General features: G+C 41.6%; 1 protein-coding gene across 2 annotated transcripts in view; it reads right to left on the bottom strand.

Moving 5' to 3' along the window:
- The window catches only part of CCZ1 (CCZ1 homolog, vacuolar protein trafficking and biogenesis associated), a 55,957-nt gene that overhangs the window by 7,822 nt on the left and 33,130 nt on the right, over positions 1 to 15,005 (bottom strand). For both annotated transcript variants that reach the window (XM_073648001.1, XM_073647999.1), the window contains exons 9-15: positions 11,763 to 11,844; positions 9,841 to 9,902; positions 8,902 to 9,013; positions 7,800 to 7,833; positions 3,284 to 3,401; positions 2,085 to 2,243; positions 1,330 to 1,457 (exon numbers count right to left, since the gene is read on the bottom strand). In XM_073648001.1, the coding sequence (XP_073504102.1) occupies positions 1,330 to 1,457; positions 2,085 to 2,243; positions 3,284 to 3,401; positions 7,800 to 7,833; positions 8,902 to 9,013; positions 9,841 to 9,902; positions 11,763 to 11,844 (695 nt within the window). The remainder of the gene's footprint in view (positions 1 to 1,329; positions 1,458 to 2,084; positions 2,244 to 3,283; positions 3,402 to 7,799; positions 7,834 to 8,901; positions 9,014 to 9,840; positions 9,903 to 11,762; positions 11,845 to 15,005) is intronic.

Here is a 15,005-nt window from a genome sequence, read left to right as displayed (position 1 = left end):
AGCGCGCGCCACACATACAGGACTCACTCTGCACAAACAGGTCATTTATATCCCCAAATTAGCATTTCCACTTGTTCTTTTCTGAAACCGCCGCTATGGATTAACCACTTTGGATCCTCTTCAGTGGGACATGTTACCTTTTCGATCCTCCTTTTTTTGTAGGACCATTGCCTGTCATTCCCAAGCTTCTTATATTAAACAGGTAATTCATTGAGGGACTCTCACATTTCAGATATATGGACTATATATTATAGACTCTGAGTGGTGTACTATCTTGTTTCAGCTACATAGGGTTACTCCCGGTGTAGTGTATTGGTTGTGGCCATATTTTACTATAATATTTTTACTATAGGATATCCCACATTCACTAATCGCAGCAAGTCCTGACCATACACTTTTCAACTCTCCATACGGGTATTATAAATTTTACATGATTACTACCACAATGACATTAATATAGGATCAGGATTGATATTTATTTTCACTATGCACAGATATCACAAATTTTGCTGCTTGATCTTTTTCTCCTATCCTATTTATATTTTTTACTTATTATTTGAAGTTCTCATGATGAAACAGTTCTAATATTGTAACATTATGGTTCCTTTTTTGGGGAATGACGACTGTTTCTCATTCTATACCTACTCTCTATAGATATACCTATGTTGTTTCAATGATGTACGTACATGATCATTGATATTTCTGTGTTTTCTTGTCTTTTTCATATACTTTGGAACTATTTTTTGAAGCCCCTGAGGAAAACCCTTGTGGGTTGAAACGTTGGGCAGAAATCTTTCTTTGAATTGGACTTTGCTGTATGTACATCAATAAAAGGACATACATAACCTTTGGATCTCAATGCTATTGAATTTTTGAGTGCCAGAACCTTATATTCTGATCTATGTAAAATATTTTTTGGTTCTTGGCACCTATTGTGTATAGTGAGCCCAGTCTTTCTATTTGGACTATGGCGCCGAGTGAGACCCCAATTTGCCACCCGACTGAGACCCCAATATGGCACCGACTGAGACCCCAATATAGCACCGATGAAGACCATAAAGCATCCATACTAGGGATGAGTGGATCGATTTGAAGGTCAATATTTCTAGGCTGCAGAGTAGGAGCCTCCTATGTGACGGCAACTGCGGCTCCTCTTTTGATTAGTCGGCCTGTCACGATGTCATCATTGTGGCGCGACATGCGCTTGATCAACAAAGAGGAGCCGTGGATTTTGGCGACAACTCGCAGGGCTCCTGTCCAGCAGCCACAGAATACTAACCCTCACCATTACCTATTTAGAGGAAAGAATCAGATTTCATCAATACTCACCGTTTACTTCAATTAAATTGGAATTCTTTTGGTTTAGGATGACGTACAGCTCCCGCTGATCAGACTTCTTCCCTACGACCCAGTAATCACTCATGGCTTTTACTATGATTTCTTCATCTTCATCAACTCTGAAAAGGAGGAGATCAGAAAAAAGAACAAACATTAAAAAAAAGAAGAGCCAGGGGTCTGCAATTGTAGACATTGTAGATATGGGTAAGAGTATAGCGCCCCCTTCACTGTGAATCTGGTATTGAAAGCTGCACTGCTCCTACTTGTATATGATCTCATCAATCAGTGGTGGGGGGGGGGGGGGAGTAAAGATGGGCGCAGAAGGAGAAGTCAATCACGGTCATTTCTATGAAAGTTTTCTCCAATCACGGAGTTTTACAATAGTATCTGTGATTTAATGAGGATCAATAACAGCCCGGCATAATGAGATTATCAGACTGGGGGTCCGGCCATGGACTGCTAAACCTGACCACAACCTGAGCTGTGCCATAGCGGACTCCGGTCGCTCTATTTTGGCATTTGGACGTCACAGTGGTCCCCAAGGACCCTCTCAATGAAAGAGTGGCTCCAGCTCTGGTAACACAAGTTCTCCATCTATTACATGGACATCCAATTTTCTGAAGAATAGCCATAATTTCACCTTCAGCGACCACTGCAGTGAGGCAAAAATCAGCTGTTTGCTGGGGGCGGGGGGGAGCCGGCTGCATTCTGGAAGGTGTCATCTACAATGTCCCAGAAAATCCCACCTTGTAAAATCACTATTTATATCTCCGAGAATCTTCATAAGCTCCGGCTGTACAGAAGTGAGCGAGACACTTGGCGTTTTCTTGAGGTGGATTGTACTTTTCTCCGCTAGGTTCATGTGGTTGAAATAAATAAACTTGAATTGAGGTTCCTTCTCCGACCTAAAGATAAAAGAGAGAAAAGGGTCAAACCCCAAGATAACCACCCGGAGGCAGACATTAATAATATATGGAAACCCAAAAAAAGAGCAATGTGTATAAAATAATCAACCTCGTTAAAAAACAAACAAACACAAGGACATTTAAAATAAATAGAAACTCCCTGATGAAGCAGTAGCGAAACGGCATTGGAGTGATGTTAGGGGGCTGTGGTATGCAATAACTTTAATATACATTGCTTTAAGCATACTACATCATGTGCTGTACATGTATTATACTTTCAGTGCCCTAATATTGGTTTGTGGTTCTGACTTGTCATTTATTACATTATCCTACTGTCTATGTGGTGTTTTTCTAATAACAAAATGACTTGCTCCTAGTCTTATATTTATTTGTAAGACTAGTAGCAAGTCATTTTGTTATTAGAAAAACACCACACAGACAGTAGGATAATGTAATAAATGACAAGTCAAAACTACAAACCAATATTAGGGCACTGAAAGTATAATACATGTTTCGCTACTGCTTCATCAGGGAGTTTTTATGTATTTTAAACTTCCTTGTGTTTATGTTGCTTTTTTTAATTAGGTTGATTCTCTAATGAAATTATTATTTTATACACACTGCTCTATTGTGAACACTTTTTTTGGGTTTCTGTATCTTTGGTATTCTAGGGCTTGTACCTGTTTCTTTGTACTTTTTGGTATTTCCTTCATTTGTAGGATTTTATTAATAATATATGGATTATACTGAGAATAGAGGATAAATGCATGATCGCCGAGGGTCCAGCTGATGGGTTTCGCAATGATTATGAGAATGGGGTCCCAAAGCGGAGGTATTCGAGTGTGACCATCACTTCTCTAGAAAGTGAATTGAGCAGCTGTGATGCATGTTCACACAAAGCACTTTGGGACCCCTGATTGTTGAGGGTTCCAGGAGTCGGACCCCTCAGTGATCATAAATTCATGATCTCTAACCCTCTATTCTATCAGTAAACCAAAATGGCAGCCATCACAGTGTGTAATAGGAAGACGTCCACGTACCCCGATGTTCTCCTGTTGATGTTGTATTGCTCGCAGATGTCAGATGCCAACACTGTAAGCTGAGGTCCTACAAGGCTGTCCAATTTTAGACAGAAATCCGGAGTAAGATGCACAGATGCTAGAAAAAAAAAAGAAGGAAAAAAAACACATGGAGAATAAATAGTAGACCTGTGGACTAATGTAGAAGAAAAGAAAATAACACTGTGCTACAGGGAACCCACTGCCCGGCGCAAGATAAAGTAGAACTCTTGAGTGGGAGTGGGTGCAGCCCAAGAGCCTAGGGGGAACAGAAAAGGTCCCTCCGGCCTTTATGAGAAAACCAACACTATTACGGACCCATGATAGTTGGAGATTTTGCATTAGGGCTCATGAGCTTGACGTTACGCCACTGAAGAACCTCAAAGCCCACAGTCATGGCATGGTGACTGTTCACACCTGCAGTCTCTGTTGCTTTTTAACAAACCCTTGGAACAAACCAACAGACCTCACTGAAAGCAAATTGGGATGTTTGGGTGCCGCCTGTGCCCTTCACATGGGAGGCCCCAAAGTAGATCAGATCAAAGTCTAATCCTACAGAAAAACCAGGAACCGTATCTGATCAACAACAGGCTTCAACGCCGTTCCACCTGATGGTCAGGAACCTTAAGGCTGTGTGCACACGTTGCTTTTTTTGTGCCAGGCAGATTTAAATCTGTAGCACGTCAATTCTTTCTGCTTTTTTTGCTGCAGATTTCACCCAAACTAATGAGTAAAGGAAAATGCTGCACCAAAAATGCAAGTAAAAAAACTCACATTTTTTCCTGCAAAGAGATGCAAAAATGGCGCAGAAATGCCTGCACCATATACTTAAAAGTGTGCACATAGCCTTGGGGCATTTTGAGACACTGCTGATTTTTGAAAAAAATTAGGGTGTGCAGAGTCTGATGATATAGCTTAGAAAATGTATAATAATATACATATGTATACCCCCTCTAAGAAACTCATATATTCCAGTATAAGCTGGCTTGTAGACCCCTGGGCTGTAGTAAGCCTCGGTTTGTGGAGGATCGTTCTGAGCAAGGCCCGGGGCTTCAAAGTCCTTACACCACAGTTTTGCTCAGGAATGAGGGAGCAGCTCTTTCAGCAGAAACCTGGAGCCAAGTGCTCATGCTGACATGAAGTAAGAAGAGAGGGGACGCACGTAGGGGAGGGGGGTATCTGCAAGCTTATTATAGGGCAGGGTTGCTGGAAGTACAAGCAGCTAGCACACCGGGTCACAGAGTTTAGCGGTGGTGTCACTGTGGGCAATGCTGGGCTGTGCAGTCTATTCTGCCGTGTCTAAAACTCTTCACACCATTGGTTTTCTAGACTGTCTCACATCTACAGATGGTAAATCATTCTGGATCACTTTTTTTTTTCAATCCAAGTAATAAATGCACAAGTTGCAATTTTCCTTCTTATGGAGCAGCAGATCGTCTTACATTGCACTTGATGGGTTCTTAAAATCAGGGGTCTTGTGCTGCGCATGCTTCATAGCTATTGGCTGCGGAAGCGCGCCACCCACAGGATTACCAGATCGTGGTGGTCCGAGGGTTGAGACCTCCATCGGTCATAAGAAAAAGGGGTTTAAAATGGAGGGGTAGTCGTGCTTTCTCGATCTTAGTGGGGGTATCAGCAGTCTGACCCCACTGATCTATTAGTTATTTATGTGAGTGATAACCAGAATACCCTTTATGGAGGACCCTTTGCTTGCTATAATTATGTAGTATTGTTATATGGTGCCGTTCTCCTGAATACGGCATTGATTTTCTCTTGTTCCTACTCCTCTCTCTTTGCGAGATATGGCTCCCTCTTCCCAGTATGTAAAACTATTATATTTAGCCAACTGGGTGTGGTCTTCAAGAGGAGTAGTTTAGGACCCACACCCATCTGGTTAAATTACTAGATTTACATACAGGGAAAGGAACAAAATAAAAATATCGCCAGATTCAGGAGAACATCAGGTAAAAAAAAAATATATATATATATATATATATATATATATATATATATATATATATATATATATATATATATATATATATATATATATATATATATATATATATATATATATATATATAAATATACATACACATATACATCTATATATAAAATGTATTTTTTTATCTGATGTTCTCCTGAATCTGGCGATTCAGTGTATATATATATATATATATATGTATAGATATAGATACACACATACATACTGCTCAAAAAAATAAAGGGAACACTGAAATAACACATCCTAGATCTGAATGAATGAAATATTCTCATTGAATACTTTGTTCTGTACAAAGTTGAATGTGCTGACAACAAAATCACACAAAAATCATCAATGGAAATCAAATTTATTAACCAATGGAGGCCTGGATTTGGAGTCACCCCCAAAATTAAAGTGGAAAAACACACTACAGGCTGATCCAACTTTGATGTAATGTCCTTAAAACAGGTCAAAATGAGGCTCAGTATTGTGTGTGGCCTCCACGTGCCTGTATGACCTCCCTACAACGCCTGGGCATGCTCCTGATGAGGTTGTGGATGGTCTCCTGTGGGATCTCCTCCCAGACCTGAACTAAAGCATCCGCCAACTCCTGGACAGTCTGTGGTGCAACGTGACGTTAGTGGATGGAGCGAGACATGATGTCCCAGATGTGCTCAATCGGATTCAGGTCTGGGGAACGGGCGGGCCAGTCCATAGCATCAATGCCTTCATCTTGCAGGAACTCCTGACACACTCCAGCCACATGAGGTCTGGCATTGTCCTGCATTAGGAGGAACCCAGGGCCAACCACACCAGCATAGGGTCTCACAAGGGGTCTGAGGATCTCATCTTGGTACCTAATGGCAGTCAGGCTACCTCTAGCGAGAACATGGAGGGCTGTGCGGCCCTCCAAAGAAATGCCACCACACACCATTACTGACCCACTGCCAAACCGGTCATGCTGAAGGATGTTGCAGGCAGCAGATCGCTCTCCACGGCGTCTCCAGACTCTGTCACGTCTGTCACATGTGCTCAGTGTGAACCTGCTTTCATCTGTGAAGAGCACAGGGTGCAGTGGCGACTTTGTCAATCCTGGTGTTCTGTGGCAAATGCCAAGCGTCCTGCACGGTGTTGGGCTGTGAGCACAACCCCCATCTGTGGACGTCGGGCCCTCATACCACCCTCATGGAGTCGGTTTCTAACCGTTTGTGCAGACACATGCACATTTGTGGCCTGCTGGAGGTCATTTTGCAGGGCTCTGCCAGTGCTCCTCCTGTTCCTCCTTGCACAAAGGCGGAGGTAGCGGTCCTGCTGCTGGGCTGTTGCCCTCCTACGGCCCCCTCCATGTCTCCTGGTGTACTGGCCTGTCTCCTGGTAGCGCCTCCAGCCTCTGGACACTACGCTGACAGACACAGCAAACTTTCTTGCCACAGCTCGCATTGATGTGCCATCCTCGATGAGCTACACTACTTGAGCAACTTCTGTGGGTTGTAGAGTCCGTCTCATGCTACCACGAGTGTGAAAGCACAACCAACATTCAAAAGTGACCAAAACATCAGCCAGAAAGCATTGGTACCGAGATGTGGTCTGCTGTCCCCACCTGCAGAACCACTCCTTTATTGAGTGTGTCTTGATAATTGCCAATAATTTCCATCTATTGTCTATTCCATTTGCACAACAGTATTCCCTTTATTTTTTTGAACAGTGTATGTGTGAGTGTGTGTATATGTATATTATATATATATATATATATACATATACACACACATGCACATGCACACATACATACAGGTCCTTATTTGCCAAGTGAGTATAACTTATTTTATTATTTCATTACATTCATTGCTTTTCGCCATTTAAAAAAAGAAATCATTAAAAAAGGGTATTCCCATCTCCAAGATCCTGTCACAATATGTAGGTGTAATAATAATAATATTAGAAAATACCTCCAATTAAAAATGTAGAATAGTTCTTCTGATTCGCTATGTAGCTTACCCCATAAGTAGGGCATTGCTGTAGCTTAGATATCAATGGTTACGACCACTAACAATTAACAGTAATTATACGAGTGTTTGTAACCATGGATGCCTAAGCTACTGTAATGCCCTGCACAATGGGTAAGCAACATGGCTTATCGGAAGAACTATACTACATTTCTAATTGGAGGTATTTCCTAATATTTTTATTTTTATTCTTACACCTACTACATATTGGGATAGGATCTTGGAGATACAGATAAAGAAAATATAGAATCAGTTTAATAAAAGCAAAACTGGATAAAAAAAAAATATTATATATATATATATATATATATATATATATATATATATATATATATATATATATATATATATATATATATATATATATATATATATATATATATATATATATATAATAAAAAAAAAAACTGCTCATAACATACTAGGATATGAAAAGATATTATGGTGGAGATTTATGACACTTGGTGGAAGGGAAATAAGGAGCAGCAGTGGGGGGTAGGCCGGTACTCACCATCGATCATAAAACAGACGGAGGCGCTCATGGCCTGATGACAAAAGAAAGACATGATGATTAGCGAGTACAGGCGAGCGTCTGACAGCCATCTGTTCTCCGGGCGCCATCACAATCGCATCTTCATTACACACAATGCCGTCCGGGAAATCTCTGTTCTACCTTCTAAATATATCGTAAGTGGAAAGAAAAGCTTAGGAGATCCCTGGGAGCCGCTCTGCTGGCAGCTCAGTCATGCTCATTGTCTAGACAGCAATGTCACTCGGTCAGGGCTGAACTACATCTGGGGAGGGCGTCTAAGGGGTCACCAAAGAGAGAGCAGTACATTATATGTATATGTGAAGCTTCCCTGTAATCCTATTAACCCCTTCTTGACATAGGACATATCATTACATGGTATGGCAGGTGAGAGAAGTGCTGGATTTGCACCATACCTGGCAGATGCTGGCTGCGTTATACAGCCGACATCTGCCTCTAACAGCAGCGACCAGAGCTAGCAGCAGCCGTGCTATTTCAATGCCACCATCAGTCTCCAGCAGCAATATATAACCGACCCAATCGATCTGCCCTGTGTCCCATCACAAGATAGAAGGGGTTAGAAGCGGGAGTGCTTCTATAAATACAATTATTTTGGGCCCCAAAAAAAAAAAAAATCACTTCTGCAATAAAAATTTTGGACTGTTTGGTTTTTACAGTCTGTATGCATAACAGTACATAGCAGACTGCAGAATGAGTAAACGGTAAATCAATCAGTGAGCTCTTTCTCCCAGAAGGGTTTATAGCCCTTATCTCTCTTCTAAAGTTAATTTATGACCAAATCAAAGTTGGAGTACTACTCCACAATGGCGCATATTCGGAGCTGCAGGGTGTGTGCTTGACCACTCCTCCATTCAACGCCTCTTGGGGTGTAAATTGGGAAAGAAGTTTAGGACCCCCCTTCTAGTCATCGAAGCATGTCCTGATGTTAGGACCCCCAGCACTTGCTATTCTGTGAATATACCCGAACTGTCCCTTTTAGGACAAGAATTTGGATATTTTGACAAATGCCTAAAGCTTCTGTATGATACATTTTTTATGCTAAGTCTCTAAGACAGATCATCACCTTGTAAACGATCAGATGAAGCTCTTCATAGGTGTTATCTGTATTAACAAAAATTTTAGGAAATCTAAATTTTGCTTCAGGATCGTGGAGGTTTAAAGGGCCGGTGAGGAACCTAAGGAGAAAACAATGACATGAGCACAGAACAATCGTCACTGAAATAGTTATGTGTGTGAAGAATTTGATTGATCTCGGCAGCACATGTTCTGCTTGCACAGGACGATGTGCTGCCGAGATTGATGTTTTTTGTTTTTTTTTAAGCAAGCTTGAAGGGAGTGTCAGCTCAGAATGACTGTTCAAACCAAGTACAGTGCACCCTTGGTGTGGCCAAACAGTTCAGTACACCTTCCCACCTACTTGTTTTCCATCTCTCTCCACTTTTCTCCAGCTCTATAAAGCCAGAGCTGTCAATGAAAATAAAGGAGGGGGCGGAGATAGACTGAAAACAAGTAAATGGGAAGGTGCACTGAACTATTCAGCCGCACCAAGGGTGCACCGAGCGCCTGTGCTTGGCTTGAACAGTCATTCTGTGCTTACAGATTCCTTTTAAAAATCATTTCACCCGACGAACAAGCATTTTGATTGTTTGTATGGCAATTGTCAGCCTGTTTAGACTGGTCGATTATCAGGAAAGAAGGGCTTGTTTCGAGAATTGTTAATTTTTTTCAGAAATTTCCAGGAGGAATAACAGAGGAACACCACGATGCAGAGTTAAGAAAAGGGAGCTACATAAGGGGGGATGTAAGAATTTACTAAAAACAGACTTTGAGTGATAAAGAGTACCACGTTACTTCTGGTGCGAGCAGAGCAACAATCATGGTGTGGCACCCCGCCGCTCAATTTCCATTGGTCGCACTGGGTCGTAACTCTTGGGGGGCACTTTTACTGTTTTACATTTGTGTAATTTTTTTTGCATAAATAAAGGCAAGGAAAGAATCTCACCTTCCGTAGTGCTGAAGATTTCCTGGCATTTCCGGTCGTAATGGAGAATCTCTTCCTGCCAGCTAAAAAAAAAAATACCATACATACAGTAATCATTACAGCAGCCAAAACTATGTAACAAACACATAGTGAGTAACTCACCCCATTAAAGGGTCATTTCCATCTTAATAGATGGATATTGTTGTTGTCATAAAAACAAGCGCTTTGCAATTTGTTGCTTATTAAAATTTGCAGCCGTTCTTGAGATATTAACACTTATCTTTTGTTTCCAGCTCGTTGTCTAGGAGACCGACCACCGCTGCTGTCTAGCTTGTAAGCACTGCGCTGAAGATGCTGGTAATTAGGAGGTAACAGTGCTCTCCAGCGATCATGGCCAAATTCAAAACAGTGCTTACAGGTACAACAGAAAAGAGCTTGTAAGCGCTGCACATGCTCTGCTTTCTAGCAGCGGTGGTCAGTCTCCAAGGCAACAAGCGCTAAACAAAAGAAAAAAGTTGTAATATCTCAAGAACAGCTGACAATTTTAATAAGCGGTAAATTGCAAAATTGCTCGTATTTAGAGGTTTTCTCTCACAATATCAGTCTATGAAAATGGGAAATAACATTATATCTGTGTCCCTGACTTTGCCACAGGCTCGCATCTTTCCAGGCACATTATGGTTCATTTAAGCCATTTAAGGGGGTAATGGAGCTCTGCTCGCAGCGGTTAACCTGTTAAATGCCGCTGTCGATCTCCGACAACGGCATTTAACACGTGCCAGCAGGGGGACCTGTCAATTCAGGCGCCCATTGGTGAGCCCGTGACATAATTGAGGGGTGCCATGATAGCTGGGGGTCTGTGGAAGACCTCCGAACCTGTCATTACGATCCTTTTCTGAAAGCCAGATTTTAGCTGGCGTTCATAGGAGATTGTGATTTCTGCTACAAAGAACAGCTGAAGCCCTGCTTTGTACAGCTTCAAGCCCCTAAGGGGACTATTAAATACAGTAAACACAAATAACTTTAAAATATGGAAGAAAAAAAAAAAAAAAAAAAACTCAGAAGTTCAAATCACCCCCCTTTTACCCCATTAAAAGTAAAAATAAAAAAAACAAACACATATTTAGTATCTCTGCGTTCGTAAAAGTACAAACTATCAAAATATAAAATAAATTAATCCGGTAAAAGGGGTAACAACAAAAATAAATCATAAAACGCCAGAATTACGTACTGCAACATTACAATAAGAGGCGATCAAAACATTGTATCCACCCCTAAAAAGAATCAGTAAAAGCGTCAGCTCGGGGCACAAAAAATAAGCCCTAACCCGGCCCCAGATCCTGAAAAATGAAAAACTTACAGGTCCTGGAAATGGCAACAAAAACTAAAAAAAAAAAAATTTTTCTTTACAAATTTCCGAGTTTTTTTTTTCACCACTTAAAAAACAAAAAAAAATATATACATGTTTGGTATCTGCGCACTCGTACCGACCTGGAGAATCATATTGCCAGGTCAGTTTTACCATATAGTGAACATGGTAAATAAAAACCCCCAAAACAATTACACAATTGTGGAACTGCACTTTTTTTTTTTGCAATTTCAACGCACTTGGAATTTTTTTCTCGTTTTCCAGTGCATCACATGATAAAATGAATGGTGTCATTCAAAAGGACAACTCGCTCTGCAATAAGAAAAAATAAATAAAGAAGCCCTCATACGGCTATGGAGACAGAAAAATAAACTTTATGGCCCTTGGAAGAAGGAGGGGGGAAGAAACGAAAGAAAAAAAAAAACCGCCTGGGGGTGAAGGGGTTAAAGTTAAACAAGGAATAGGTTGCAGTACTACATAAAATCCACAAAAAAAAAGTGTGGCGCTGTTTCTGGAAGAAAACAGGCAAGTTTTTTTTTCCTTCGGGCACCCCTCATAGGACGGCAGCATTTACCTCTGGCTCTATGTGTCTGGGGAGGAGTGAAGTAGTGAGGTATTTGTACAATATCCGCATGTCTTCTTGTTCCAATCCGCTCCTGGGTGAAGAGAAGGAAGACGTCACCTACAATCTGCAGATGGAGGAGCATCATTCTGTACAGTGTAACAAGTCGGGTCATGACATTTCTTCCTGCTAGATCTTCCCCATCACCTGTGTGTGATATTATAGAGAAATGGAAGGAACCGCAGCAACTCAGCCACAAAGTGGAGACCCCGTAATGTTACAGAGTGGGGGGCCGAGTGCTGAGGACAGAAAGGTCACCGACACTCTGCTGACTCCATAACTGCAGAGTCCAGACCTCCTCTGGTATTAACATCAGCACCAACACAGCACCCCCCCCCCACCACACTGGAAGCGGTCATGACAGAACAAATGCATGCAGCCTTACATCACCAAGCACAATGATAAGCGCCAGATGGAGTGGTGTAAGGCCACCACTTGACTTTGGAGGAGACATGTTCTGTGCAGTGACCGATCAGACTTCTCTATCTGGCGTCTGATGGACGAGTCTGGGTTTGGAAAATGGCAGGAGAACGTTACTGGACAATCATAGCTTGTGACTCTGTGGGAACAGTTAGGGGAAGGCCTTTGTGTGTTGCCCATGACTGCGCCCCAGTGCACAAAACAAGGTCCATAGAGGGATGGTTGGGGGAATTTGGTGTGGAAGAGCCCTGACGACCTCAACCCCATCCAACACCTTTGATTAACTAAAATGGAGATTGGGAGCCCGGCCTCTCCCCAACATCACCGTCTGACCTTCTGGACAAAAGATCCCACAGTTTTCTATATTGTGGGGGCCCCAGCAGAAGGACTTCCACTTATAAGTTAGGCAATCACTTCCAATTTTGGTACAACCCCTTTAAATGTATGACATAGCGGCCGAGGGAGGATGAGGTTGGGTGTTTGGGACATGATGAAACTCCTTCCCCGGACACCAGTATACCTTGCACAATGGAGGACAGATTTCATTTCAAGCTTTTTGCACCCTCAGCACTGTGCCCTATTTATAATTCCTGCACAGTCCCTTTAAATTTTGGGGATTTTCATTCTCAGCATCAAATTGCCACCTGATAAGTCTCTAATTAAAGTCCATAAAAAGCTGCAGCGTGCGCAGAAATAAATAGTGGTGCGGATTCTCCAGTGATGTAACTTTTATTAGTTATTCTAACGCCTCTCTCAAACAAGGCCACCGGCTCGCAGCTTTATTTATACCCCGATACAGCATGTAAATGAGACCCGCTATACTATGTGCGGTAATCCGAGCAGATCTACAATCTGACACCAGGGCCTGACAGAGCCGCGGTGCCGAGTGTTAACAGGGAATGGCAGGGTGAAGAGGCCGGCGATGACAGCGCTGACTGACAGGGACACACGGACTTGTTTCCCTTGTATTTTCTCACCATAAATGAAAAGGATGGTATGGATATTTTACTGTCACGCCAATATAGCAGATGGGATTTAAAAAAAAAAAAAAAAGGTATGAGAATATAGAACTAAAAAACACAATATATAACACATACACATGTGGTGTGAAAGGGTTTGCCCCTTCCTGATTTCTTATTATTTTGCATGTTTGTCACACTGAAATGTTCCAGATCACAAATTAAATTTAAAATATTAGGCAAAGATAACACAAGTAAACACACAAATGCAGTTTTAAAATTAAGGTCTTTATTATTAAGGAAAAAAGAAATCCATACCTACAGGGCCCTGTGTGAAAAAGTGATTGCCCCCTAAACCTAATAACTGGTTGGGCCACCGTTAGCAGCAACAACTGCAATCAAGCGTTTGCAATAACTGGCAATGATTCTTTTACAAAGCTCTGGAGGAATTTTGGACACTCATCTTTGCAAAATCGTTGTAATTCAGCCACATTGGGGGTTTCCAAGCATGAACCGCCTTAAGGTCATGCCACAGAATCTCAATCGGATTAAGGTCAGGACTTGGACTAGGCCACTCCAAAGTCTTCATTTTGTTTTTCTTACACCATTCAGATGTGGACTTGCTGGTGTGTTTTGGATCATTGTCCTGGTGCATAATCCAAGTACGCTTCAGCTTGAGGTCACGAACAGATGACCGGACATTCTCCTTCAGGATTTTTTATTGGACAGCAGAATTCTTAGTTCCATTTACCAAAGCAAGTCTTCCAGGTCCTGAAGCAGCAAGTCAGCCTCAGACTATCACACTGCCACCACCATATTTTACTGTTGGTATGATGTTCCTTTTCTGAAATGCTGTGTTACTTCCAGGCCAGATGTAATGGGACATAAATCTTTCAAAGAGTTCAACTTTTGTCTCATCAGTCCACAGAGTATTCTCCCTAAAGTCTTGGCCATCATCAAGATGTTTTCTGGAAAAACTGAGACAAGCCTTTATGTTCTTTTTGCTCAGCAGTGGTTTTCATCTTGGAACTCTGTCTTGCATGACATTTTTGCACATCCTCTTTCTTATGGTGGAGTCATGAACACTGACCTTAACTGAGGCAAGTGAAGCTTGCAGTTGTTTGAATGTTTTTGAGGGGTCTTTTGTGACCTCTTGGATGAGATGTTGCTGCACTCTTGGGGTAATTTTGGTTGGCCAGTCACTCCAGAGAAGGTTCCCCACTGTGGTTCGCTGGAGTCCCAAAGCTTTAGAAATGGCTTTATAACCTTTTACAGACTGATAGATCTCAATTACTTTGTTCCTGAATTTCTTTGGATCGCAGCATGATGTCTAGCTTTTGAGGATGTTTTGGTCTACTTCACTTTGTCAGGCAGGCCCTATTTAAGTGATTTCTTGATTGAGAACAGGTGTGGCGGTAATCAGGCCTGTGTGTGGCTAAGGAAATTGAACTCCACTTCACAAAGATGTGATAACCCACAGTTAAAACATAAATTAAGAAGGGGGGTGGGGCCAATCACTTTTTCACACAGAGGCCTGTAGGTTTGGATTTCTTTTTCCCTGAATAATAAATACCTACATTTAAAAACTGCATGTTGGGTTTACTTGTGTTATCTTTGTCTAATATTTAAATTTGTTTTGTGATCTGAAACATTTAAGTGTGACAAACATGCAAAAGAATAAAGAATAAGAAATCATTAAGGGGGCAAAACTTTCTCACACCACTGTATTTTGGATTTAAAATGAAACAACAGAGATGCAACGAAAGTGTAGACTTTCAGGTTTAAGTAAAGGGGTTGAACGAAATTATCCATTGCA

This window comes from Phyllobates terribilis, unplaced genomic scaffold (assembly GCF_046119375.1).
Source record: "Phyllobates terribilis strain yellow unplaced genomic scaffold, ASM4611937v1 Scaffold_9__5_contigs__length_417890890, whole genome shotgun sequence".
In the NCBI taxonomy this organism is placed as follows: domain Eukaryota; kingdom Metazoa; phylum Chordata; class Amphibia; order Anura; family Dendrobatidae; genus Phyllobates; species Phyllobates terribilis.
The sequence above is the reverse complement of the archived record's forward strand: the minus strand, read 5'-3'. Positions and strand labels throughout refer to the sequence as shown.